Below are 26,857 nucleotides of genomic sequence, written 5' to 3'. Positions count from 1 at the left end.
GCACCCGGAGGAAACCCACACAGACACAGGGAGAACATACAAACTCCACACAGTCAGCTGCCTGCAGTGGGAATTGAACCCGGGTCTCTGGCGCTGTGAGGCAGCAGTGCTAACCACTGTGCCACCGTGGTAGGAAGGCAATTGGTGAGGATGACATAAAGAATCTGGAGGGAGATATAGACAGGTTAAGCAAGTGGGCAAAACTTGGCAGATGGTGGAAATGTAGGTAAATGTGAGGTTATGCACTTTGGCAGCAAGAATACAGGAGTGAATTTTATTAAATGGACAATGACTGCAGAAAGCTATGGAACAGAGGGATTTGGACATTCTTCAGCATAAATTATAAAAAGCTAATAATCAAGTTCATCAGGTAAGGAGGAATGCAAATGGAATATTGGCTTTTATTTCACAGGGATGGAGTATGGAGCTAGAGACATTTTGCTAGAGCTATACAAGGCACTAGTCAGAGCACAGCTGGAATACTGTGAACAGTTTGGGTCCTTACACTGGAGGCAGTCTAAGAGGGTGCACTAGGTTGTTCCTGGGAATGGAGGGAGTGTCTGGAGGAGCTGTTCAGTAGGTTTGGTCTGTATTCATTGCAGTTTAGAAGAATGAAAGGGGAAACCTCATTGAAAACTACATGATTCTTAGAAGATTTGACAGGATGGGTGTGAAAAAGCAGTCTCTCCCACAAGGAGAAACAAAGACCAGATGGTGGAATCTCACAGTAAGGGGTCATACATTTAAAACAGTTGAGGAAGGATTTCCTCTCTCTGATCGTAGTAAATCAATGGAATTCCTTACCACAGAACGAGGGTTTTGGGGAAAAGGCAGGAAAGTGAAGTTGAGAATAATCAGCTCAGCCATAATCTCATTGAATGGCAGAGAGACTTGATGGGCTGAATGGAGAGTGTGGTGCTGGAATCAGGAATAATGAGAGGCTTATGTCCGAAACATCGATTCTCCTGCTCCTCAGATGCTGTCTGACCTGCTGTGCTTTTCCAGCACCACTCTAATCTAGACTCTGGTTTCCAGAATCTGCAGTCCTCACTTTTGCCTAATATGTAATGGGTTCAGGCTGTATGGAGCATAAGCTCCAGCAGAGACTTGGGCTGAATGGCCTGTCATGTTTGTTCTGATAGATCACAGTATAAATAAAAACTTTGTTATTTTTGAGATACATTGTGGGATTGGGAATCTCTGGATGAAAGCCAAGGCCATAGTCCCAGTGCAGTAAGTGAAATTGCTTCATGACTGTTAAAGATTTGAAGCAGCAAGATATTTGATACCTTGAAATGTATTTTGCAAAATGCTTTTTTTTTGATATTTGATGCCTTTAGTACGGTTACTAAATCTGAGTCCATTGGTCAATTTCTCTTGTTGTTACTCTACGATAAAGGCCACAGTTTGGAGTAAGGAAATTGTCTCTGATCATCTTTGTTACAGCTGTTGGGACAGAAGGCGCCTGTGACTATGCTGGCCTCTGCTGCTCCCTCTTCAGAGAAATGCCCAAAGTACAAAGGTTGAAAGGATCTTATTGTTATTAACTAATCATATTCTAACCAACAGCTATCGGTATTTGGCTATGGTTGGGACAGGCAAGGCAACTGGCACCACTATTGGGAAAATAATCGGTTAGGTGGAGCATTCCGTGTAACAGGAGTACATAATGCAACCTTCGAGATGAATGTCATCACCCGTTTGGCAGAAATTGGGAAAATCCAACTATACAGGGGCAGACCTGGAACTCCCTGAACTCAGCAAAACGAAACTCGCCAAACTGTACAGCTATTCATCACAGAGACTGATCCAGTTAGAATGCACAGAAACAAACCTGACAGTTGGGAGAACCTAAGATGGATAGTGTTCTGTAAACCTCAGGCAAAGTATTTTAAGATGAGCTGATCGTTTTCAGAAATCAATTGCATCGACTTAGTTTCTGTCCCCAAATAAAAGTTGATCTGTAACATTAATGGCCCAGATCCCTCATTCTGGATCAGATAGGCAAAGGCTGGCTGGATCCCAAAGCATGGACTCTGTTGTTTTGGGTTATTTAATCAGATAGGAGCATCACTGGCTCGATCAACATTTGTTGCCCTTTTTTAATTGCTGTTCAGAAGGTGGGCTGTCTTCTTAAATCACAATGACGTATTTTATTTAAAATACAACAGAGACTTACTCAGCCATTTCAGAGGGCCTGGTTAAGAGCTAACTACATTGCCGTAGGTCTGGAGTCACATGTAGGCCAGGCCAGGTAAGGATGGCAGAATTTCGTCCCTAAAGGACATTAGTGAATCTTTTGGGTTTTTATGGCAATGGGTTGTTTTCATGGTCACTTTTACTGAATAAACTTTTTATTCCAGATTTATTTAATTGAATTCAAGTTGTGTAATCAATGTGGTGGAAACAACTTTGGACTACTCAGAGTAACTTAATTGTCATGACACAGTTCAACATGAATTCAACCTTGTCTTACTCCTCATGAACTGGACAAACCTGCTCATTTCCAGTCTGTTGCAGCCACGGCCCAGTCCAGTCCAGTTTGCTGGCCCTGGTGGCACGAGTGTTGCCCATCCACTTCCTTTCAAGGTCACAGTGCACCATCATGGTGACAAAGTTCAAGTCCGACAAAAGTCACTTTTCTTGTGTTGTCCAAATTGCACCTAATCCAGAAAGACCAGTAAGGTCTGATCCAAGTCAGCTTGACCCATACAGGCCCCGGTTTTGACAGGAGGGCCCAAGACTGAAGGTTGTAGATTCAAAGGGGTTTTTGGAGCATGGGGTATTGTGTGTCAGGGCAGTGTATTAAGAGCAGGGACACAGCATCAACTTGAGCAACAGAGAGATAACAGACAGAATGGCATCTTCCTGTGTTTTAAATGTTTGAGATTTTAGTCACTAATCAATTTGAAGAAATAAATTCAACAGAAAATTGAAAAGAATGTTCACAAATTGAAGAACTCACTCCACTGATTTGAAGTTTTATCTTGTATACACCAAATTTTGAATTCTCAATGGATCTAGCGTCTGGGGAGAACTTTGTGTCCATTTGTTGGACTGCTGACTAAAAATCTGTATGTTTCTCAAACATGTACATAAAAGAGAGACACAATACAGGAGAATATTCCCCCATATTCCTTTAATTTAAGGCTGCAGCAGTCACTACAAAGAAAACAAAAAAAATTACTAGAATCCTTATACAACAAAGGAGAAGAGATCAACTCTCAAACAATCCAACAATCAAACAACTGTAGCAATATGGCTTTAAAGAGACAGTATTCTTTATGGTCATCGTGCTGAGAAATGTATTCGCAACATTCAGGAATCAGATTTTTGCTGATCAAGAGCCCTTGCTACCATTTTCAGACAACTAGAATGAGAATCAGGTCCTAACGTTCCATTTCCTTTTACAAAGACTTCGTGCAGGAAGGTGATGTCACTGAAGTCAGTTTAGCTCAATAGACAAGCCTCCAACACCATTCAGTCAGAGACTCCGAAACAGAAGAACTCTTACAACAGCCATCATACTTGGAAGATTTCAAATGTCTTGAGTTTGTGTTGGTGCCTTTGAACGCAAATGTACTAATTACTAAAGACAGTGCAGTCAGGATTGAAGCATAGCAAATCTTGAAGCAAACATCATTGCACTGGCTCGCTCCAAAGTGAGGTGGTATGCTCTGGGAACAACAACAAAAAAGAAGCAAATACTGAACTCCACACTGAAATTTATCAACAGTCAGCTCCAAGAATTGCCCAACTCACTGGCCCTCTCAGGACCATCTTTCTTCCAAAACCACGGTTTTGAAAAGCCCAAAAAAAGTAAAGCTATAAAATCAGGAAGTGGTTCAATTGCTGAGCAGGACTGGTGGTCATGACCATCAGAGCATTTAGGAGGGTGAACTTAGTTATTTCTTGCATATAACTCTGGGGAATTCTGACCATTACAAAAAAGGAAAATTTATTCAACTGGAATACAGGAGCTCAAATACACAGCAGTGAAGGCTCATCACCACAGTCAGATGGAAATCAGGTTTGTCTGATCTTTGAGTTATTGTTGAAGAAGAGCTGAGATTGGAGAATGAGCCCATTCGGTTGGCTCTTAAACATCTTGCAGTGGCTGCTTTGAGTTTTTGTGGCCAGTGGGCTAGACACAGGCAATGAGCTTGCCACATATTTACTAACTGGTGAAGACCCCAATAAAACAATGCAAGGTAAGAGAATAAAATAACTGATATTGAGGCAGAGTTTGTATCCAGACTCTCAGCTTGTCTACTAACGTCTGACCTGAAGATGTTCGCAGGAAGATTTGCTAACTGTAGTTCGAGTATCGACAGAATACCAAGATTCCATTGACAATCCGACTTACTGTGAACCAGCTATCTATGCAGGGCAATGTATAATGGACTATAAACTGTCAGGTCACAAAGATCTTAACTGTTTATATTAATATAGTATCAATACCAAACATTTTATGAAAGAAACTTTCGAAGTTTGATCTGGATGTTCATAAACACTGTTTTGTTCACAGTCCTTCTGCAGTATTTGGCAGAATTTGTACACAAAGAAATACTGTCTCTTTAAATCATGTCAATTTTAATAAACATTTTGTATTCAACAAACTGGAAGAAAAATGCTCTATGAAAATTTGTCAAAAAATAATGACTTTTTCACCTTCCCACATGGTAAGATGGAGTAGAAAATTGAACTGTGATTGGTGCACTTGCAAATGATTAGCACAATTCCCCAAAGTATATGGCATTCAATAAAAAACTCTTTCGATTCCTCCAAACCTACACCTCAGTAAACTGGTTTCTGTTCTAAAGTGCCATGATTATGCAAAAATATTTGTGTATTTTTCTTTTGTGCTTATTGAGGTCAGAGGTGTTAGTGTTGGGAATGAAATTGTATCACTTTTAGCTGGCAGTGTCAGTATCAAATGCCCCAAGTGGAATAAAACTGACATGAGACTGAATCATGCTCTTTCCTGTGTGTCCCCAGCTAAAAGATGAGCCAGTTAACCAGACACTGTGCAAGGCTCCTCCATTGCTCATCCCACTTCATTGCTGCTGCTGCTTTGCATTCCTTTATTACTGCTTGTTCCCACAGACTACACACATGCTAAGACAAATCTGCTGGGATGATTTGTAAACCAGTGAAAATAATCTTCTTACTGGTTTTCCTCCATCCTACCACTGGAATCAGTAAGCACATGATTCTCAAATCTAACATCATGATGTATTTTTCTTGTTATTGTGACATTGTCACATACAGAGTCCAAGTCTACAAAATGGCTAAAGCACTGTGCCCAGTCATACACATAAGCAGAAGCTTGAGCCTGTATTCTCAAAGCCACGGTTCAGGCCAACACTGAGAGCCATTATGGTACCTCAGAGCCAGGAAGCCCAGGTTCAAGCCCAACCTTCTCCAAAGTTGTGTCGTTACATCTCTTAATAGGTTAATGAGAAGGTATTGACAGGAGAACCCTACTGCTCACTACAGAGTCAATGTGAGAACATGCCACTTGCTTAATTTCCCCAGGGTTGTAACAAAATGAGAGCTTCTGTGAGATTGGTGGACGAGTGTTGATTTGTCCTTAGGTATGTATTGGTAGGTTTATGATGCAATGATCGATGAACTGAGACCTGACCAACTTGCCTCACACAGAATCCTTTGAACTAACCTCCGCTCGTACTCTCGGCTTTCGTTCTGCTAGCCTGGACTGGATAAAACAGGCCAAACCACTGCAGAGATTTACAGATTGTGCTTATTTTGCAATTCCTACTTTCTTTCTACATATAAATATTTCAACTTTGGTTTTTACTTTGAGAACTGTACACCCCACAGTTAAAATGGACAGCAAATTGCCACGCCTGAATTAAAATAGCTCAGTTTTGGGAAATCTGGCATTGTTGCTGACTTCCTGCTTTCCAAGGTCATTGCTACTGTTGTGTTTACAAATCTCTCTCTTGGGAACTTACTAACTGCTGGGCACTGCTGTATAACAGATTACAAGCAGAGTGAGAGTCACATCTCTTAAAGAGACACACACTCAAAATTTGGCACGATGATTGCACTGCAAAGGATTCACAATTACATGTTGACTTATTCATGGGTTCAAAGATCTTGGACAATTCCGTGCACTGCTCAGACTCAATCTCCCAAAACAAATGATCCTTTCACGCTGTCCTGCCTCCACTCCTTCCACCTCCTGTCTTAACACCCGTCACTATTTCCTTTTCTCTGACAATCCTCAATCTCACAAGCCAAAGCAGAGAATATTGTCTGCTAATACAATTCATTGAACCTTAGTTCAATACTTCTGCATCTTGAGGCTAGACACAACTCTTGGGTTTCCATGAAATACAGCACTTACCATAGGCTTTTCTAATCTCTGTGCTTCCTTAGATAACGGCTGATTCATAGTTACATTCAGAGATTGCAATTCACCACAAAGCGCAGAGTAACTGTCAGCAAAAGTCACTGGCCTCAGCACCAATTCACAAGCTGCAAGAAAATTTTAAGATTTCAGGAATTTTACTGAAAATTCAAGTTTGACTTCATATGGTAAGAGGGCCCAAATTCTGGATTTATTTTGAAAGAAAAGTGATTTTTCAACTTTACTTAGAAGCAAGAAAAATAAGAGTGGGAATAGCAATAGGCATTATAGAAGAGTCAGGGCTGGTTCAGAGCCTTTGGCAACAGGGGGAGCAATGGAAACAGATATCATTCACGGTTTTCTTTATATAGGGAAGATGTGAGGATGGATGAATATTTTAGAACCTTGCACTGAAGAGAGTTTTTTTGAAGAACTTTCTCTCAGGAGCTGAACTGTGCACTAGAGAGACTGGAACCAGGAGAGACCAACAGTGCAAAGGATGAACTTGCTGGATTGAGAGACTGAATCTTGTTCTGTGACACCAAGTTAATAATGACCACTGACTGTTTTTAAACGTTGGGTAAATCTGTATGATGAAGGGGAGATATGATTCTAATGAAATCTATTCCATGGTCGTCATCTTTCCTTAATGCCCAGACCAGCTGGGTTAGTGATTGTTGTTACTGATGAGAAAACTTAAAATACTGCAGAAAAACACTCTGGTCAGTAAAACTCACCCTCATCTTAAATATCAGAATTAAACACTTAAACTGTACTGACACCCTTCACATTAGGCATGGTGACGCACAGGTTAAACTCAACACTAGTCAGCTCTTCTTGAATAAGAAAGCAGCCCTGTGGTCCTCTGTGACTATGGTAACTTTACCTCAATGAAGGACATAGGGTGTAGCCCGGGTTAATCCTCAAATACCAAGTTCAGCTTGACTCAGCGGTGGTCAGTTCCCAGCTGGAGAATGCTCTGGGCACTGCACCTTGAGGGATGTATTGCCAATTTTTAGGGCAGGGGGAGTGTAGAGGGTTGAGGACAAGTTGCACAAACCTGACAATTACTCTCGAGTTTAAAAGGGCAAGAGGCGATTTGGGTAAGGTGTTTGAAGTGATTCACTACAGTTATTACAGGGAGAGTTTGTCCTCTGGAGGGAGTAGTCCTGAGGTAGGCCTTTCAGGGGATGCTGTCAGGAAGCTGTTTTACTACAAAGCAGAGTGGAAATCTCAGGCTCCCCTCTCTGGGTTGGCCAGGGTTAAATAAACTCCTTGAGACTGGGTATAGTATAAGTAGCGAGAATGAGCAAGTGTGGAGTTCCTGCAGACACCTGGTCTTAAAAGATTAACTTCATTCCTTAGTTAGTATCAATTTGTCAAAGAGGAACATTGTGTTTACAATTAAAATCAAAACAAGCTCAAACTAATTCTCCCCAAAACAGGCCACTCCTTTGTGATAGACTTCTCTGATTTTACAAAAAATATTGGGAAAAAAAATTAAAGATTGACGAATCCAGCTACAGCCATAAGGCAGTGATGCCAGTTTGAAAGCTCCCAGTTAATTACATCAGTCATGTGCAGTTTGGAAATCAAAGATGATCTGTGGTTGCTCCTTGGGGCCAGAATTTAACACACAATTCAAAGGCAGATGGTCCTTAATTTTGAGACTGAAATAAGTACATTAATTGGGAAGAGGAGGCACTTGCAGTGAGAACAAAGCAGGTTTTTGAAGTTACGAGACAGTATTCCCTTGTGAGGTGAGGCACAGAATCAGAGCATCAGATACAGTGGGTGAGAAATATGACCAGAGAGAGATGAGATGACAGGCTGAGATTCTACAAGGGCACCAGGGAACCGGACAATTCTTCAGCTCCCAAAACCATTGCACAATCCTAGAGTAAGCACAATAAAAAACAAAACTGGAAAATGTCTTTTTCAAACAAATGCTGATAAGCTGTCCCGAGGTTGCAGAAATCACCATTTGACATTAATATATAGCCATCACTCCCTCCATTTATCAAAAATGATCAAAAAAGGCTATTTGTGCACACAGCATTAGTCAAAGCACAGCCTGTTAGTGAATGCTTCACTTAATAATTGCAAGCATCTCAAGCGACCTGCGTGTTTGTGGTGAACAGTAATCACTACTTGATGGTGCTAACCCATTTCACACCAGCTCCAGTCCTGGTCCTTGTTTGCTACAATTAAATTTGCAATTCCAACCTATTCCTCCATCTTAGTTAAAATCTGAATTAAAAATCTCCCAACTCCCAGTACAATTTGAACTTTTTGACAGTTTACCATATTGAAGCACAGAAATATTGCTCTAAATATAGGCTGCATCCCAAAGTTGGTTTTGAATTTCAGTTCTATGCTGTTTGATGCAATTATTTAGCAACAGTTTTTCTGATCCTTCAATAATTCTCACTATAGATCTCAGGAGACACAATGGAGATTCCATTGAGGTTTGTTGGAGTGGATAAGAAAAGATTATTTAGCACCAGCTGGGGCAGGCACCAGCTGCAGCCAGTGGTTAAAGGCTGCACGTTAGCTCTTCATAACATCACAGTGCACACAGCTCAGGCAGCAGTTACAGGAATGTGCTGATGTACAAATGCTAAACCTATCATATAAAAGAAAATATTTAGCGGACTGTTCACATTGCAAGCTAACTAACATAGTTTAATAGCCAATTAAAGTTTGGGATGGGCGGACAATTTTAAAACACTGCCCACTTAAGCCAAAAGAACAGATAATTAAACACTGTCACCCCTGAACACTTCGAACCCAAACTGCAAAGATGCCAGAACTACAAAGCAATGCAACAGGCCCCAGCAGTAAAAGATAAACTTTAAAAGGGATTTAAAAACTAACATATACAAACTAATTCGTTACCATTTAAAGCCTTTCGCATCAATGAGTGTGGTGGAGTTTAACAGCAATATTTGCTGCAAGAACTCATTGTACAACAAAAGCTTTCACAATTTTGACACAAATAAATATCTTTTGATGTTAAGGAAAGAAAATCAATCTGTTGTTGCCCTCCACCGTGCAGTTTTTTAAAAAACCATGAAAACAAGTGAACTGCTGGAGTTCCTGTGTGAAGATGAATTTTGCTGCTTTTCACTAAGAGAACAGAGTTCTTTACAAACCCAGAGCAACTTAAATCAAATCCTTGGTAAGAAGTTTCTAGTTCGAAATCCTGAGCAGATCCCCTGAAGTGTCATAATGTTATTTCCATGTTTTCCACCTCAAAACACACTTCAAATGGATGAATCATGTTCCTGGCAGTGCTGGTTTCTGCAAGGAACAGGGTCAGTTTGTTTCAGGAGTTCAGGAGGGGGAGGTGCATACTCCCATTCCCCACCCCACTCTGATTTCTTGTTATTCTCTTCTGAAGCTGTAGGTGGGGTAAGATCCATGAAAATTCTGCCACTTTCCCACAAATGATTTTCTCCAAATGCTGAGCAGAGAGGGTTAATGTTAACTGGGTGGAGTAAGAGACATTGTGCTCTGATTCACTGTCACCCAATATCTACACAGCTCCATTTCAGGATTCATTCTTCAGTGATCACGAGGAAGAGCCTGGCCTGGATTTCCATCGCTAACCATGGTAATTGGACCATTGGCAGCCTATCCCCTCGCTGGAGTCTCAGCTCATCACCTGCTGGGCTGTGAGATCCAGTCTTGCAAACACCAGCGTTCACTATCCCTCCCGAGCCCACAGCATCTGAGAGGGTCAGCCTCCCACTCTGTAATTGGGTACAGGAGCAGGCAAGGATTCCTGAGCCATCAGGGGAGCTGGCACTTGACAGGTTCTTGATGACGATGTGTGTATGAGCAGTTTAATCTGAGAATGAGGAGAAAGAATTGTCACCAGTTTAAAAGCAAAAGGCAGAGAAAGAGAGCAAGGGGACAAAGTCGTTGGCTTTGAAACAATTTGCATTTCTCCCAGGGGCTGAGGGTGTTAAATAATCCTGGGGGCTGATCGGTCATTGGTTAAAGTCTTTCTAAGTTTGACCCCCCTGCGAATCATGGACAGAACATCATCACCTCCCTCAGTTGGTGAGGGGGTAGCAGCAGCAATGTGGACCCCTGCAGTCCTTTGGGAATCCTCAGCGGGTCCCAAGTGCGGAGTCAGTCCGTTTCCTGTATTATTTGTTGCTGGCATCGATTCTCGGGCATTCTGGAGATTGGGGGCTGATCGCTGGAGGCCACTGACCTGGAGAGGTTTCTCCGGTACAAGGGTGTAGCCAGGGGTCTGGGCCATGCTTAGGCTTTGGGTCGAGCTGCAGATTCCCTGCTTCCTTTGCACAAAACTGGAACGCCCTCCGTGCAGACTAACACACTCCTCACTGCCCGTCCGAGACACTGCCAGCCCCATCGGCTTGCTGGCCACAGGTGGCCCTGGAATTGGCACCATTGGAGTCCGGATGGGAATGGGCACAGCGCCGATGGTGCCACGACGAAAGGTTGGTTTGCTGGAAGGCTTTCTGCGAATCGTAGCAACATGAGATGTCATCGTGGGCTCAGGGTCAACCAAGAGACTCACTGTGGAAGCTGGCCGCTTCACCTGGAACATCTTCCTGTAATTCAGGCTGATGTCACTGTTCCTGGGAATGGTGGACGATTTATCAAAGTCAATCTGATCAGGCAGTTCTTGCTCTCCATGCAGAGACAGGTAATCATAATCAGGCACTGAAACAGAGAGGGAGAGAAATTAATACATCAAAGACACATACTTAAGGAAATACTGAACACAGCAAGCACTCCCAATACTCTGCAGCTAGAAGGCTGTCTGAAATGTCTGTGCATCACTGAATGATAGAGCCTTGCTGGGGGCTTTCCATTAAATTGCTGTAAGCTTAGTCAAAGACAGGAAGAAGTCTTTCCCAAAACCAAAGGCAGTGGTGTTCCCATGTATCTGCTGCCCTTGTACTTACTGTTTCAGAAGGTAGAGTCAGCACTGAGGGAGTGCCGCACTGTTGGAGGGTCAGCACTGAGGGAGTGCTGCACTGTCGGAGGGTCAGCACTGAGGGAGTGCCGCACTGTCGGAGGGTCAGCAGTGAGGGAGTGCTGTACTGTCGGAGGGACAGTGCTGAGGGATTGCCGCATTGTTGGAGGGTTAGCACTGAGGGAGCACCGCACTGTCGGAGGGACAGTGCTGAGGGATTGCCGCACTGCCGGAGGGTCAGCGTTGAGGGAGCACCACACTGTCGGAAATGCTGTCCTTTTGATGAGTTTTTAAACTGAGGTCCTGTCTTTGTCTTTCAGTGCAAGAGGTGATCAAGGAACCCAAGTTTTCAATAACATTCATCATAAATTGATTATATTTGTCACTCATCTTAGAGGTGATTATGGGATCTTGATGTGTACACGATGGGAGCACTCAAGAATGGCCCAATACCTGAAGTTGCTTCATATTAACCCCTGCATCCCGCTCTCCCTAGAGATTGCTGACTGTCAACAACTTGTGCCTCTTAGGTTAACCCCTTAAAATTACCAGCCTCCAATTTACTAGTTTATAATAAATGACACATAATCTTATAACTCACCAATCAGGGACTGTTCCTTCTTCACTGCTGTAACATAACCAGCAAAATTCAAACAGATGTCAGTAAAATGTTACAAAGAACCTTCACCTTCAAAAATTCCTAACTCCGCCCAGTACAGTCTGTCTCGAAACCTGCTCAGGTCTATACTTGAAAGTCTTGATATACGAGGAACAATGGGACAAGTTTGGGATTGATACAGGGCAATGGGGACAGAGTTGGACAAGGGATCAGTTTGGGATTGCTTATGCTAAATGCCTACATGGACATTATGGGAAATTTATGTGATAACAGACTATGCTTTTATGACCAGCAGTGCCACTTGATGAAATTTTAAATGATTATTTTGATTTTTGTTAATTTTGCCCCAAGAGTTTACAAGGAGTTGATTTATTAGATTCCCTACAGTGGAGAAACAGGCTCTTTGGCCCAACCAGTCCACACCGACCCTCCTAAGAGTAATCTACCCACACCCATTTCGCTCTGACTGATGCACCTAACACTATGGGCAATTTAGCATAGCCCATCCAGGTCTCTCCTTCCCCAGTATAGGTGTCAAAGTCCCAGGAATTCTGACCTGTTTGGCTCACATCTTTGAGCTGGGTTCAAATTCATGGGACAAGATTCAAAAGGAAATCTAGCAGGGAAGACAGTGAAGCAGCAATGGCAGGAATTTCTGGGGGTAATTTGGGAGGAACAGCAGAAACTCATCCGGAGGAAGGAAAAAAACATACTAAGGGGAGGATGAGGTGACCGTGGCTGACAGTCAGGGACAGCACAAACACAAAAGCATACAATGCTGTGAAGATTTGTGCAAAGCCTGAGGATTGGGAAGCCTTTAAAAATCAGTACAGGATAACTGGAAAAGCAAGAAGGAGGCAGAAGATGAAATATGAAAGCAAGCTAACTAGTAATAGACAAGGGTTTTTCAGATATGCAAAAATGAAGAGATAGGCAAGAGTGGTGCTAGAAAAGTATAACAGGTCTGACAGCATCCAAGGTGCAGGAGAATCGACGTTTCGGGCAAAAGCCCTTCATCAGAATTCAACAGTGCATACTGGACCACTGGAAAATTAAGCTGGAGGAGTAGTACAGGGGAACAAAGAAATGGCAGGGAGCTGGATAGGTACTTTGCATCAATTTTCACAGTGGAAGACACTGGCAGCATAGCAGAACTTCAGGAGACTCAGGGACGGGGTGGGGGGGCGGTGTAGTGGCTGTCACTAAGGAGAAAGTTCTGGGGAAACTGAAAGGTCTGAAGTTGGATAAATAACCTGGACCAGATAGACTGTACCCCAGAGTTCTGAAGGAGATAGCTGAGGAGATTGTAGAGGGTGGTGATCTTTCAGGAATCACGGGAGTCAGAGAGGGTCCCAGAGGACTGGAAAATGGCTAATGGAGCACCCATATTTAAGAAGGGAGGGAGGCAGAAGACAGTAAAATATAGGCCAATTAGCCTGACTTCAACTGTTGGTAGGATTTTAAAGTGCAAAATTAAGGATAAAATTATGGAATACTTGGGAGTGTATGGTAAAATAGGGCTGAGTCAGCATGGTTTCATTAAGGTAAGGTCAAATCTGTTAGAATTCTTTGAGGAGGTAATGAGCAAGTTAAGACAACAAGAGCCAGTGAAAATGATCTGTTTGGATTTCCAGATGGCCTTTGACAAGGTGCTACATGGGAGGCTGCTGGATAAGAGCCCATGGTGTTAGGGGGGTGGTCCTGGCATGGACAGAGGAATGGCTGACTGGCAGAAAGCGGGTGACAAGTGGAGTTCCACAGGGGTCGGTGTTGATTTCACAACTATTCATGTTATATGTTAATGATCTGAATGAAGAAACTGAGGGCAAACTTAGCAGCAATGTAAGGTGGAGGGCCAGGTAGTGCCAAGGAAGTGGGGAGGTTGCAGAAGGACTTGGACGGGTTAGGAGAGTGGGCAACGAAATGGCAGATGGAATACGATGTGGGAAAGTGCGAAATTATGCATTTGGGTCGGAAGAATACAAGCATAGACTATTTTCCAAATGGGGGAAAGCTTCAGAAATCTGAAGCATAGAGGGACTTAGTTCAGGATTCTTTTAAGTTTAACAACTGGGTTCAGTTGGCAGTTAGGAAGGCAAATGCAATGTTAGCCTTATTTTCAAAAAGGCTAGAATATAAGAGCAGAGATGTACACTGGGGCTGTACAAGGCTCTGGTCTGATCGCATTTGGAATACTGTGAGCAGTTTTGGGTCATATATCTAAGGAAGGATGTATTGGCATTGGTAGGGGTCCACATGAAATGTACAAGAATGATCCCAGGGATGAAGGGCTTGTCATGTGAGAAGCAGTTGAGGACTCTGAGTCTGTACTCGATGGAATTTAGAAGGATGAGGGAGGGTCTGATTGAAACTTCCAGAATATTGGGAGGCCTGGATACAGTGGACATGGAGAAGATGTTTCCACTCATAGGAAGACAAGGATCCAAGGGCACAGCATTAGGCTGAAGGGGTGACCCTTTAGAACTGAGATAAAGAGGAATTTCTTGAGCCCAAAAGGAAGTGATTTTGTGGAACTCATTGCTGCAGAGGGATGTGGAGGCCAAATTATTGAGTATATTTAAGACAGATAGGTTCTTGATGGGTAAGGGGATCAAGGGTCATGGAGAAAAAGGTGGAGAACAGAGTTCAGAAATGTATCAGCCATGATCGAATGGCAGAGCAGTCTCAATGGACCAAATGGCCTTATTCTGCTTCTGTCACGTATGATCTGTTTTATCCTTCAAGGGCTTTGTATGTAAATTGATCAATTAGAAACAAGTAATTTACTGGTGATGTTTAATAAATATAAAATACCTCGAGTGATTGGGTGATGTGGGGAAAAAAGTGCCATTTGGTTGTTTTAAAAACCCCATCTAATTCACTAATATCCTTTAGGGAAGGAAGTCTGCCATCCTTACCTGGCCTAATCTACATGTGACTCCAGACCACAGCAATGCGGGTGGCTCTTCACTGCCCTCTGAAATATCCAAGGGCAGTTTAATTTAAGGGCAATTAGCAACGGGCAATAAATGCTGGCTTTGCTCATGACACCTACACCTCATTGAAGTATTTTTAAAAATCTTTCCATCGCTTTCCTAAGATCTTTCTGTCTTTTCTAGAATCATGCAGAGCAAAAGAGGCCCTTCGGCCCATTGAGACTGAACAAATACTTGAGAAACACCTGACCTTCAACCTAATCCTATTTACCATTACTTAGCCCACAGCTTTGACATGCAAGTGCTCATCCAGGTTCTTTTAAACAGATGTGAGACAACTCACCTCTATCCCCCACCCAGACAGCACATTCCAGATCGTCAACACCCTCTGGGTAAAAAGCTTTTCCTCACATCCCCCCAAACCTCCTACATCTCACCTTGAGCCCGTGTCCCCTCTTGACTGACCCTTCAACTAAGGGAATCAGCTTCTCCTTACCCATCCTGTCCATGTCCCTCATAACTTATATATCACAATCAGATTGCCTCTCAGTCTTCTCTACTCTAATGACAACAACCCAAGCCTGTCCGACCTTTCCTCATAACTTACATTTTCCATCCCAGAAAGCATCCTGGTGAATCTCCTCTGTAGCCCCTACAGTGCTATCATATTCTTCCTATAGCGCGGTGACCACAACTGCACACAGTACTGCAGATATTGTCTCACCAAAATCTTAGGCAACTCCAACATGACTTCTCAGCTTTTGTAAACCATGCCTTGATTGATAAAGGCAAGTGTTCCACATGCCTTTTTCACCACGTTACTAACAAGCTCTACCATAATCATTCTAAGGTCCCTTTATTCTATAGAACTTCCTAGTATTCTGCTGTTTATTGAAAACTTCCTTGTCAAATTACTCTTTCTGAAGTGTGTCACCTCACTTCTCAGGGTTATTCCATCTGCCATTTACCTGCCCATTTGTCCGTCCCATTTATATCTTCTTGTAGTCCAAGACACTCAACCTCACTGTTAATGACCTGACCAATCTTTGTGTCATCCACAAAATTACTAATCCAACCTCCCCCACAGTCATTTGTGTTATTTCTATAAATGACAAATAATAGAGGACCCAGCACAGACCCCTGTGGTATGCCACTGGCTTCCAATCAGTAAAGCAGCCTCTGTCATCACCCTCTGTCTCCCACAACTGAGCCAATTTTGAATCCATTTTATCAAATTACCCTGTATCCAGTGTGCATTTGCCTTTGATCTTTACCTTATCAAAGATTTGTTTAATGTGGCATCTTGTCAAAGGCTTTGCTGAAGTCAAATGTTCTCTAATCAATTTTTTTTGTCAATTCATATTTGATGCAACCCCTCAATCACCCAAACTACGTTGCTTCCTGAAAATACACTGGCACCTTTTTAAAATCTTCTTGCACTATTAATCATTTATTTTACATTCATTCACAGGGTGTAGGTGTTTCTGACAAGGTCAGATTTTATTACTCACCCTTAATTGACCTTGTGACACCTTCTGTAGCACACCAGAGTGATTTCTGAATTGAACATAGTATCTCAGTCAGCCATTTTGAGGGCAGTTAAGAGTCAAGGACATGGGTCTGGAGTCACATGAAGGCCAGACCAAGGAAGGATGACAGATTTATTTTTTAAAGGATGTTAATAAAGCAGTGTTTTTTCAAAAATAATGTCAGCAGTTTCATGCTCATGTTGATAAACTTGTTATTACAAACTTACATGGTTAACCGAATTTAGTTTCCACATGCTGGAAGCATGACGTATGAGATCTGAACCATGACTTAGGAACATAGGAATTAGGACCAGGAGTAGGCAATTCAGCCCTTCGAGCCCATTCTGCCATTCAACATGGCTGATCTTATCCTGGTCTCAGCTCCACTCTCCTGCCTGCACTCTATTGTTCTTTATCCCACTTTTCATCAGAAACATACCTATTTCGTTCTTGAATATATTGTTTGATTCTGCCTCCACTGAAGTTCCATAGATCCACAACCCTCTGAGAGAAGTAGTTTCTCTCACCTCAGTTTTGAACCTACCTCCTCTCACTCTATATCTATGCTCTCTTGTTCAAGACTGTCCTACAAGGAGGAACATAAAACTTCAATTATATCCCCATCATTCTCCTGAACTCCAGTGAGTACAAGCCCAAGTTATTCAACTGCTTCTCATCCATCAGCCCTTTCATCCCTGCAATCAACCTAGTGACCCTCCTCTGAACTGCTTCCAGGGACACCACACATCCTTCCTCAAGAAAGGATACCAAAACTGAACACAATATTCCAGGAGTGGTCTCACCGATGCCTTACATAATTGCCACATCACTTCTGTACTTTTATAACTCAGTCCTTTGCAATAAATGCCAGGATTCCATTTGCCTTTCTTATTCTATGCTGGATCTGCACACCCACTTTCCATGATTCATGAACAAGGACCATCCAGATCCTTCTGCACTGATGCACCTTGAATTTGCTTCCCATTTAAATAATAATTTGTCTGTTTCTTTTTCAGATCAGAATGGATAACCTCACAATTATCCAGATTTAACTCTATCTGCCAGAGTCTGGTCCATTCTCCCAGCCTACCTATATGCATCTGTAAATTCTTTATCTCCTGTTCACTGCCTGCTTTCCCACCTATTTTAGTATCACCTGTGAACATTACGGCGTTCCACTCTGTTCCTGCTTGCAGAACTTGGCTTATCCCATGCCCCAGGTTAGTAATTCAGTAATGGTGATGATGCTACTGTACCCACTCTGGTACACTGCTGGTTCCAGTTGCCAATCCTAGCCTTTGCTACTGTCCCATTGGTCTTCCTTACCCTGTGAGGGGATGGTGTCCTCTGAGCAGGATGGTGTAGTTGTCTGGGTGCTGTAACCACTCGAACAATGCAGAGAGTCCCGGCTGCTCCTTTGTGTATCCACATTCATTCCTTGACTCAAGGTTAAGGCAAGATGTTCGCGAGCACTCATCTGTCCAATCTGTGGCTGCAAAATACCCACAATGAAGTGGATACAATTTGATTACTAATATTGCTCAGTGGGGAACCAGCACTCAACTGACTGGGTGCAGAGAGAATCAACAGGAATTAAAATACACAAGGTTAAATAATCTGTTCACATCAAGCCCAGTGATAATGTGTGATCCCACAGTGTGCAGTCAATCATCACAAACTCCTATACTCTCCGTGTATAACAGCCACAGCACAATATTATTCATCCACTACCTCAAACAATGACGACTCTTTATGATACATCTGCAATGCATCACAGTTAAAATAGAGGGGCATGTATTAAGTGACTGGACTTTCCAAGGGGTTATGAGGCTGGGTAAAAATCAGAGGCTCCTGATCAGAATTACAGGAAGTCAGGAATGATCCATGCATCCTTCATAGAAAAATGGGTTTAATCACAGCACCACAAAATTCCTCACCCCAAAATGTCAGACCCACACACTGATGCTCAGTAAGAGTGCAGTGTGCAATTAGTTCACCAGATTTACAGTGCCCTAAGGAGATACGTCACAGGAATTCTGACCTTTCTTTCACAACCATCATTTATCTCTCAGGTGAAAATCTCTGTGGCATTATCTTCAAGTCTCCTCCTATTCTGCAGTGGTTCGATGAGGTGAGCTATCTCAAAACCTTTGCTCTGTTTCTCCAAAGACCAGCAGCATTCATTCATTGCCCAGGATTTGCCACTGAAGTATGGCCATTAGAAATTCAGCTGCAGGTGAAATGTGGCAGGTAACCAACACCTCCCACCCCAGCACCTTCTCTAGCAGGTTCAGTTACAGGCTGCCTTGAATGAAGTTGGTATTCAGGATTCAGTTCCAATTACCCACCGACTCCCACAGCTACCTGGATTACACCTCTTCCCACCCTACCTCTTGCAAAAATGCCATCCCATATTCCCAATTCCTCCATCGTATCTGCTCCCAGGAGGACCAGTTCCACCACAGAACACACCAGATGGCCTCCTTCTTTAGAGACCGCAATGTCCCTTCCCACGTGGTTGAAGATGCCTTCCAACGCATCTCGTCCACATCCCGCACCTCCGCCCTCAGACCCCACCCCTCTAACCATAACAAGAACAGGACCCCTCTGGTCCTCACTTTCCACCCTACCAACCTTCGCATAAACCACATCATCCACCTACATTTCCGCCACCTCCAAGCGGACCCCACCACCAGGAATATATTCCCCTCCCCACCCCTTTCCGCAAAGACCGTTCCCTCCGTGACTACCTGGTCAGGTCCACAACCCCCAACAACCCACCCTCCCATCCTGGCACCTTCCCCTGCCATCGCAGGAATTGCAAAACCTGCGCCACACCTCTTCCCTCACCTCCATCCAAGGCCCTAAAGGAGCCTTCCACATCCATCAAAGTTTCACCTGCACATCCACCAATGTCATTTATTGTATCCGTTGCTCCCGATGCAGTCTCCTCTACATTGGGGAGACTGGGCGCCTCCTCGTAGAGCGCTTTAGGGAATATCTCCGGGACACCTGAACTAATCAATCCCACCGCCCCGTGGCCCAACATTTCAACTCCCCCTCCCACTCTGCTGAGGACATGGAGGTCCTGGGCTTCCTCCACTGCCGCTCCCTCACCACCCGATGCCTGGAGGAAGAATGCCTCACCTTCCGCTTCAGAATACTTCAACCCCAGGGCATCAATGTGGGTTTCACCAGTTTCCTCATTCCGCCCCCCCCCCCCCCCCACCTTACCCCAGCTCCAGCCTTCCAGCTCAGCACCGCCCTCATGATCTGTCCTACCCCTGCCTATCTTCCTTCCCACCTATCCACTCCACCCTCTCCTCCCTGACCTATCACCTCCATCCCCACCCCCCTCACCTATTGTACTCTATGCTACTTTCTCCCCACCCCCACCCTCCTCTCATTTATCTCCCCACCCTGCAGGCGCTCTGCCTCTATTCCTGATGAAGGGCTTTTGCCTGAAACGTTGATTTTCCTGCTCCTCGGATGCTGCCTGACCTGCTGTGCTTTTCCAGCACCACTCTGATCTAGACCCCAACTACTCACACTCAGGAATCAGAAAATTGTGGGTTTGAGTCCACACTCTAAGCTTCTTAATCCAAGCTGAAAGTGCCAGGACAGTAAAGAGAGAGTGCAGCACTGTCAGATGTGGCAGCTACTGATGAGCACACCTGCTCTCAGGTGGATGTGACCCACTCCATCAGACTGTTTCGACAAGGGCAGAATATCTCTCCAATGGTCTATATTTTTTCCCTCAATCAGAAAGACGCATACCTTGTCATTATCACATTGCTGATTGTGTGATCTTGCTGTGCATATGGACTGCTACATTTCCTACATCACAACAAGATCACACTTGTGTTGGAAAGCACTATAGAAATGAAAGTCTTTATCTTTCACTGGGGGTTACCTTGTATGCAACAGGCCCTCCTGTAGACTGCGCTCTCTCCATGGCCTGTGTATACACACCAGCCTCCAGCGGTGTCTGGGCTCCATTCTCTCCAACCATTTGATAAGAAGCTGCTTCCTTTGGCTGGAGGCTGTTAGTCTGCAGCAGCTCCATCGGTGCTACTTTTGCCCCATCCTGGTTTAAGACAAGACCAAGACTACAATTATTATAGGATTTCAGAGATACTACATTCTGAATACTTTTATAAGCAAATGATTTTAAAAATGCACTCCATTGGAATACACTGTCGAATAATCAGCAGTTATGGCACACCTTAACTAGCTTTACTGGATAAGGTTACAGTGTGCTTCAGGACAGAGGGCTAAAGACACAACATCACACTGTCTGCTCACTGATGCGTTTGGTGTCCAGGAGCTGGAGGGGTTGTTTATGTACACTGTGCATTACCTGGTAATTGAGATTGTACATTACTGAATAAGAATAATTTGAACTATCACCAGGGGTTCTCCAGGGTTGGTGAACAGTTATCAGCAAGTAATAAGAAGCAATTACATAATCCAACAGCCTTGATCATCACATCACCTAGGAAGTTTTAAACACTGGTTTAACCAGTTCATTTACTATCACCAGATGGACCTCCCCCCACCAGTAACATACCCTAGTGTTATACAGTGACATACCTGTCCCCACCAGTACTGTACCCCAGTGTTATACAGTGACACACCTGTCCCCACCAATACTGTACCCCAGTGTTATACAGGGACAGACCTGTCCCCACCAGTACTGTACCCCAGTGTTATACAGGGACACACCTGTCCCCACCAGTACTGTACCCCAGTGTTATACAGGGACAGACCTGTCCCCACCAGTACTGTACCCCAGTGTTATACAGGGACACCCCTGTCCCCACCAGTACTGTACCCCAGTGTTAAACAGGGACAGACCTGTCCCCACCAGTACTGTACCCCAGTGTTATACAGGGACACACCAGTCCCCACCAGTACTGTACCCCAGTGTTATACAGTGACACCCCTGTCCCCACCAGTACTGTACCCCAGTGTTAAACAGTGACACACCTGTCCCCACCAGTACTGTACCCCAGTGTTATACAGTGACACACCTGTCCTTACCAGTACTGTATGCCAGTGTTATCTAGCGACAGACCTTTCCCCACCCGTACTGTACCCCAGTGTTATACAGTGATAGACCTTTCCCCACCAGTACTGTACCCCAGTGTTATACAGAGACAGACCTGCCCCACCAGTACTGTCCCCCAGTGTTATACAGTGACAGACCTATCCCCACCAGGACTGTACCCCAGTGTTATACAGTGACAGATGTAGCCCCAGTGGTACTGTATCTCAGTATTATCTACAGTGACAGACCCTGTCCCCAGTAGTATGGTACCCAATCATTCCCTGTAATAGAGCAGGCTGCTGTTGTGAGCACTGGACTCAATGAATTCTCTCACATGAGAGGGATGGAGCTGTTCTTGAATGGGTTGAAAGTACATTATGTAGCAGGCAGTGACTGAAAGGATTCAGGATCCTGAGCTCCTTGCTGAGTTCCTATCACCATTGCAGTGTGCAGTGCTAGCTGTAGACACTGAAACAACTGAAGGCACAGGCACCAAGTTAAGCAGGTTCTCACCCACTCAGCCTCTCCTTGCAACCATCCATATCCTCATTCACTTCTCCCTCTCACTCACTACTGCCCCAAACCCTATACTCAACCAGGCAGCCCCTCCCCTCTCACATCCTCACCCATATCCTTCATTCAATGCAACAGAAACAGGAAGGCATATAATCACATAATCATACAGCACGGAACTGAGTCTGTACCAACAAGAACTACTCTCAATGTGCACTAGTCCCTCCTTCCAATACTAGGCCCTTGGCCTTGAATGTTCTGACATTCCAAGTGTGCATCCAAGTATTTTATAAAGGTTATGAGCTTTCCCACCTCAACTACCCTCCCAGGTAGCACACTCCAAACTCCTACCACCTTCTGGGTGAAAACCGATTTCCTAAAATCCCCCCTAAACTCCCTGCCTCTCATCCTGAACCCATGTCCCCTTGGAACTGACCTTTCAACTAAGGGAAACAGCTGTTTTCGATTTGCCCTGTCCATGCCCCACATAATCTTATTCACCTCAAATCAAGCCCCTCTCAACCCTCTCCTCTCCAAAGATATCAACCTGAGCTTATCCAGCCTCTCTTCATCACTGAAATGCTCCATCTGAGTGAGTCTCCTCCCCATCGTCAAGTACAATCACATCCTTCCTACAGTGTGGGGACCAGAACTGCCCACAGTGCTCCAGCTATGGCCTAAGTTCTATATAGCTCCAACAAAATCTTAATGCTCTTATAATCTATGCTTCGACGGACAAAGTTAAGTTACCTGTATTCCTTAACTACCCTATTAACCCATCTTGTCTTCAGGGATTTGTAGACAAGCACTCCAGGATCTCTCTGCTCCTGTGAACTTCCTCATGTCCTGCATGTAACCAGTACTCTCATCTTGCACTTTCTAAGTAACACACTTTTCAGCGTTAAATTTAATCTGCCATTGATCTGCCCACCTGACCAATCTGTCTATATCCCACTGTAACCTAAGACCTTCTTCCTCACTGTCAACCACCTGGTCAATCTTCCGTGATCTGCAAACTTTTCTGCACATTTTCTTCTATATCATTTATACATGTCATAAACAATAAGGGACCCAGCCAGCATTGATCCCTGTGGTGAGCCACTTACACACCTGTCTCCAGCTGCATAAACTGTCTTCTACCATCACACACAGTCTCCTGTCACTAAGCCAGTTGCTAAATTCCCTGGATCTTGTGAGCTTTTACGTTCTTTATCAGTCCCTCATGTGGAACCTTATCAAAAACTTTGCTGAAATCCAAATAAACGACACGAACTGCATCACCTCAGCTACACACATGGTCACCTCCTCAAATTTATAAGGCATGACCGCCCTCTGATCTCCAGCATCTGCAGTCCTCACTTTCGCCCTCTGACAAAGCCATGCTGACTATCTGACAAAACCTTACATTTCCAAATAGAGATTAATAATTTTCTCCAAGAGTTTCCCTATCACTGATGTGAGACCCAATGGCCTGAAACGCCACAGTCTGTCGCTATCACCCTTTTTGAAAAGGGGAACCACATTAGTTGCCCTCTGCCAAATCCCCTTTGGCCAAAGAGTTAAAAAAAAGACAGAAATAAAATGGGAGACATCAACACAAAAGAAATTCCACTGAAGGAAGATGATGAGACAGATTCCTGAAAGTTGGGCTGCTAAAATTGGTAAATGACCATCAATTAATCTGTCCCAGTTGATCAAATCAAACTAGAGCAGTTAACAGATCTACCTCAGTCACCGTCAGTAATAAAAGGCCCAGTATCTTGTGCTGCCTCACAGCTTCTAGCCAAGTCCCTTTGTCCCATGGATTCTTAATCCTTAAATCGCCACTCTCTGAACATACTTTCTTCCACCCCAGTAGATTTCCTGCAACCCAAGCTCCCACTCATTGCTGACCCTCCCACTGAAAGGCACATTGCTTTCCTAAACTGAAAGGGAATAAATTTCATCCAGACATGATGCAGTTAAACACTCCACTCACTCCAGTGCCTTTCCCAACATACACTGCAGCTCCACAGTTACACAGCTTGGGTGGAAGTCACTGCTCCCCATGCGTTATTCTGACCCTCCCTCAGGACCCAGCACTCAAACCTGGCTTGGAACAGGCTGCTATCACCTTGCTGGCTGCTGTCCACAGCCCAGTCTTGTAGCCAGAGCAGAGAGAGGTGGGAGAGCTGCATTCGCTAACCGACCTCCAGGTTTCTGAAGCCTCGGAGGATGCTGAACTGGTGGATTTCTGCAGGTTAAGCCAATAATTAAAGCAAAACAAAAAGTAAAGAGAAAGATAAAGAGAGAAATAAAGGAGAGAGGAAGTAGAGATTAGAAATCATGATCTTAAACATCAATCAGAAGTGGCTGGTCCAACTCATCTCAACATTGCAATATCCAACAGGTTTAACCCAGAGTGAACTCTCATTCACTCTACACAACTCAGCACAAAGCGTATACACACAACCAATCATTTCACTGAGTTAGCTGGGATCTTCTGCTGGAGTGAAACTGTAAAATTGAACCTTCACAGTGCCATCACTGTTTGGCAGCCTATAATTACAGAGTGATCTGTTTATGTTATAAATGAAGGCATGAAGCTATGAGAAGAGTGGACACCAGGAAGTAAGATTTTATGGGCAGGTAGTTAGAACAAACATTACATTTCATTATTGAGTCAGAGTCATACAGCCTGCAGACAGACCCTTTGATTCAATTGGCCCTCGCTGACCAAGTCTCACTTGTCAGCGTTTGGATCATATCCCAGTAAATCTTTCCTATTCATGTACTTATCCAAATATCTGTTAAAAGTTGTAACTGTACCCACATCCACCATTTCCTCATTCTACAAAAGAACCACTCCGTGTAAAAATGTCGCCCCTCCTGTCCTTTTCAAATCTTTCTCCTTTCACCTTAAAAATATGCCCCCTAATTTTGAACTCCCCCACTCTAAGGAACGACGTTTGCTATTGTGCTTTTCTATGCCAAGGATTTTATAAACCTCAATAAAGTCATCTTCAACCTCCTATGCTCCAATAAAAAGAAGTCCCAGTCTATCTTTATGATTCAAATTTTGAACCCTCTCCAACTTAATAATATTTTTCCTACAGAATGGCGACCAGAACCAGACAGGTACTCCAGAGAGACCTCACAACGTCCTGTACAACCTCAACATGAAATCCCAACTCGTAGACTGAGCAAATGTGCTAAATGGCTCCTTAACCATGCGGTCTACATGTGACACAAATTTCAAAGTATTATATACTTGAACCCCTAAGTCTCTCTGTTCTACAACATTTTCCAGGGAGAAAGTGAGGACTGCAGATGCTGGAGATGAGAGTCAAAACGTGTGGTGCTGGAGAATCACAGCAGGTCAGGCAGCATCCAAGGTGCAGGAGAGTCAACGTTTAGGGCATAAGCTCTTCATCAGGAATGTTGTGGTGGGGCGTGGGGAGAAGGGGGCTGACAGATAAATAGGAGGGTGGGGATGCAGGGGTGGGGGTGGGGGGGGGGAAGTAACTGAGAAGGCAATAGGTAGATGCAAATGGGGGGTGATGGGGTTAGATCGGCGGGGAGAGTGGATGGATAGGTGGGAAGGAAGCTGGAGGTAGGGCAGTGCCGAGTTGAAGGGTTGGATCTCGGATGAGGTGGGGAGGGGAGATGAGGAAACTGGTGAAGTTGACGTTGATGTCGTGTGGTTTGAGGGTCCCAAGGTGGAAGATGAAGCCTTCTTCCTCCAGATGTTGGGTGGCTTGGATTTGGTGGTGGAGGCGGCACAGGACTTGCATGCCCTTGGCGGAGTGGGAGGGTGAGTTGAGGTGGTTTGGTGCGTGTGTTCCATCATCCAGGGCCCTTCCATTAAGCCCTGCCCTTGTTTTTTTAATAAATAACGGGAGTTCAGAAACAATATGTACCTGTTAGTGTGAAGGGCACGACTGGTAGAAGTAGGGAACATGAGATGACTAGAGATACTGAGGCTCTGGTCAAAAGGAGGTATATGTCAGGTATGGATAACTGGGAGAGTGAATCACTGGAGGAGTATGGGGGAGTAGGAACACACTTAAGAGGGAAATCAGGAGGGACAAAAGGGGACATGAGATAGCTTTGGCAGTTAAGGTTAAGGAGAACCCAAAGACATTTTACAAGTAAATTAAAGGCAAATGAGTAACTAGGGAGAGAATAGGGCCCTTAAAGATCACCATGGCCATTGATGTGTGGAATCACAGCAGATGGATGAAATACTAAATTAATATTTTGCCTCAGTATGTACTGTGGAAAAAGGCACAGAAGCTAGGGAACTTGGAGAAATAAATAGTGATGTCTTTAAAAATAAAGAGTCCATCTTACAAAAGAGGAAGTGCTTAAAACACAAGAACGTAGACAAATCTCTGGGACCCGATCACGTGTATCCCAGAACTTTGTGGGAAGCTAGAGAAGAAATTGCAGGGCCCCTTGCCGAGATATTTGTATCATCAACAGCACGGCTGAGAAGAATGGATGGCGGTGAATGATGCGCCACTATTTAAGAAAGGCTCCAAGGAAATGCCAGGGAACGATAGACTGGTAAGCCTGATGCCAGTGGTGGTTAAGCTGTTGGTAAGGATTCTGAGAGATAGGATCTACATGCATTTGGAAAGGCAAGGGATGATTAGAGATAGTCAGCATGGTTTTGTGCGTGGCAAATCACGTGTCTCAAACTTTATTGAATTTTTTGAAGAGATGACCAAGGAGATAGATGAAGGCAGGGTGGCACACCTTGTCGACATGGACTTTAGCAAGGCCTTCGACAAGATTCTGCATGGTAGACTAGTTAGTAAGGTTAGATCTTATGAGATCCAGGGACAGCTAGCCAAGTGAACAGAAAATTGGCTTGATGGTAGGAGACAGAAGGC

At 44.1% G+C, this 26,857-nt stretch overlaps 2 protein-coding genes across 16 annotated transcripts in view; one reads left to right on the top strand and one right to left on the bottom strand.

Annotated features, from left to right (window-relative positions):
• The window catches only part of LOC140462795 (CMP-N-acetylneuraminate-beta-galactosamide-alpha-2,3-sialyltransferase 2-like), a 55,440-nt gene extending 52,384 nt beyond the window's left edge, over window positions 1–3,056 (top strand). For all 9 annotated transcript variants that reach the window (XM_072556085.1, XM_072556089.1, XM_072556088.1 and 6 more), the window contains one exon: window positions 1,570–3,056. In XM_072556085.1, coding sequence (XP_072412186.1) covers window positions 1,570–1,755 — 186 coding nt within the window. In that variant the 3' untranslated portion in view covers window positions 1,756–3,056. The remainder of the gene's footprint in view (window positions 1–1,569) is intronic.
• A 64-nt stretch (window positions 3,057–3,120) lies between these two features.
• The window catches only part of mtss1 (MTSS I-BAR domain containing 1), a 280,139-nt gene continuing 256,402 nt past the window's right edge, over window positions 3,121–26,857 (bottom strand). For 5 of the 7 annotated variants that reach the window (XM_072556073.1, XM_072556075.1, XM_072556076.1 and 2 more), the window contains 5 exons: window positions 24,094–24,213; window positions 20,331–20,504; window positions 17,744–17,909; window positions 11,935–11,961; window positions 3,121–11,077 (listed from right to left, as the gene is read on the bottom strand). In XM_072556073.1, coding sequence (XP_072412174.1) covers window positions 10,347–11,077; window positions 11,935–11,961; window positions 17,744–17,909; window positions 20,331–20,504; window positions 24,094–24,213 — 1,218 coding nt within the window. In that variant the 3' untranslated portion in view covers window positions 3,121–10,346. The remainder of the gene's footprint in view (window positions 11,078–11,934; window positions 11,962–17,743; window positions 17,910–20,330; window positions 20,505–24,093; window positions 24,214–26,857) is intronic. The other 2 variants (XM_072556077.1, XM_072556078.1) reach the window with 2 other exon arrangements.

This window comes from Chiloscyllium punctatum, chromosome 37 (genome assembly GCF_047496795.1).
Source record: "Chiloscyllium punctatum isolate Juve2018m chromosome 37, sChiPun1.3, whole genome shotgun sequence".
NCBI classification, from domain to species: Eukaryota; Metazoa; Chordata; class Chondrichthyes; order Orectolobiformes; family Hemiscylliidae; genus Chiloscyllium; species Chiloscyllium punctatum.
Note: the sequence above shows the minus strand (reverse complement) of the source record. Positions and strands in the feature narration are given on the sequence as shown.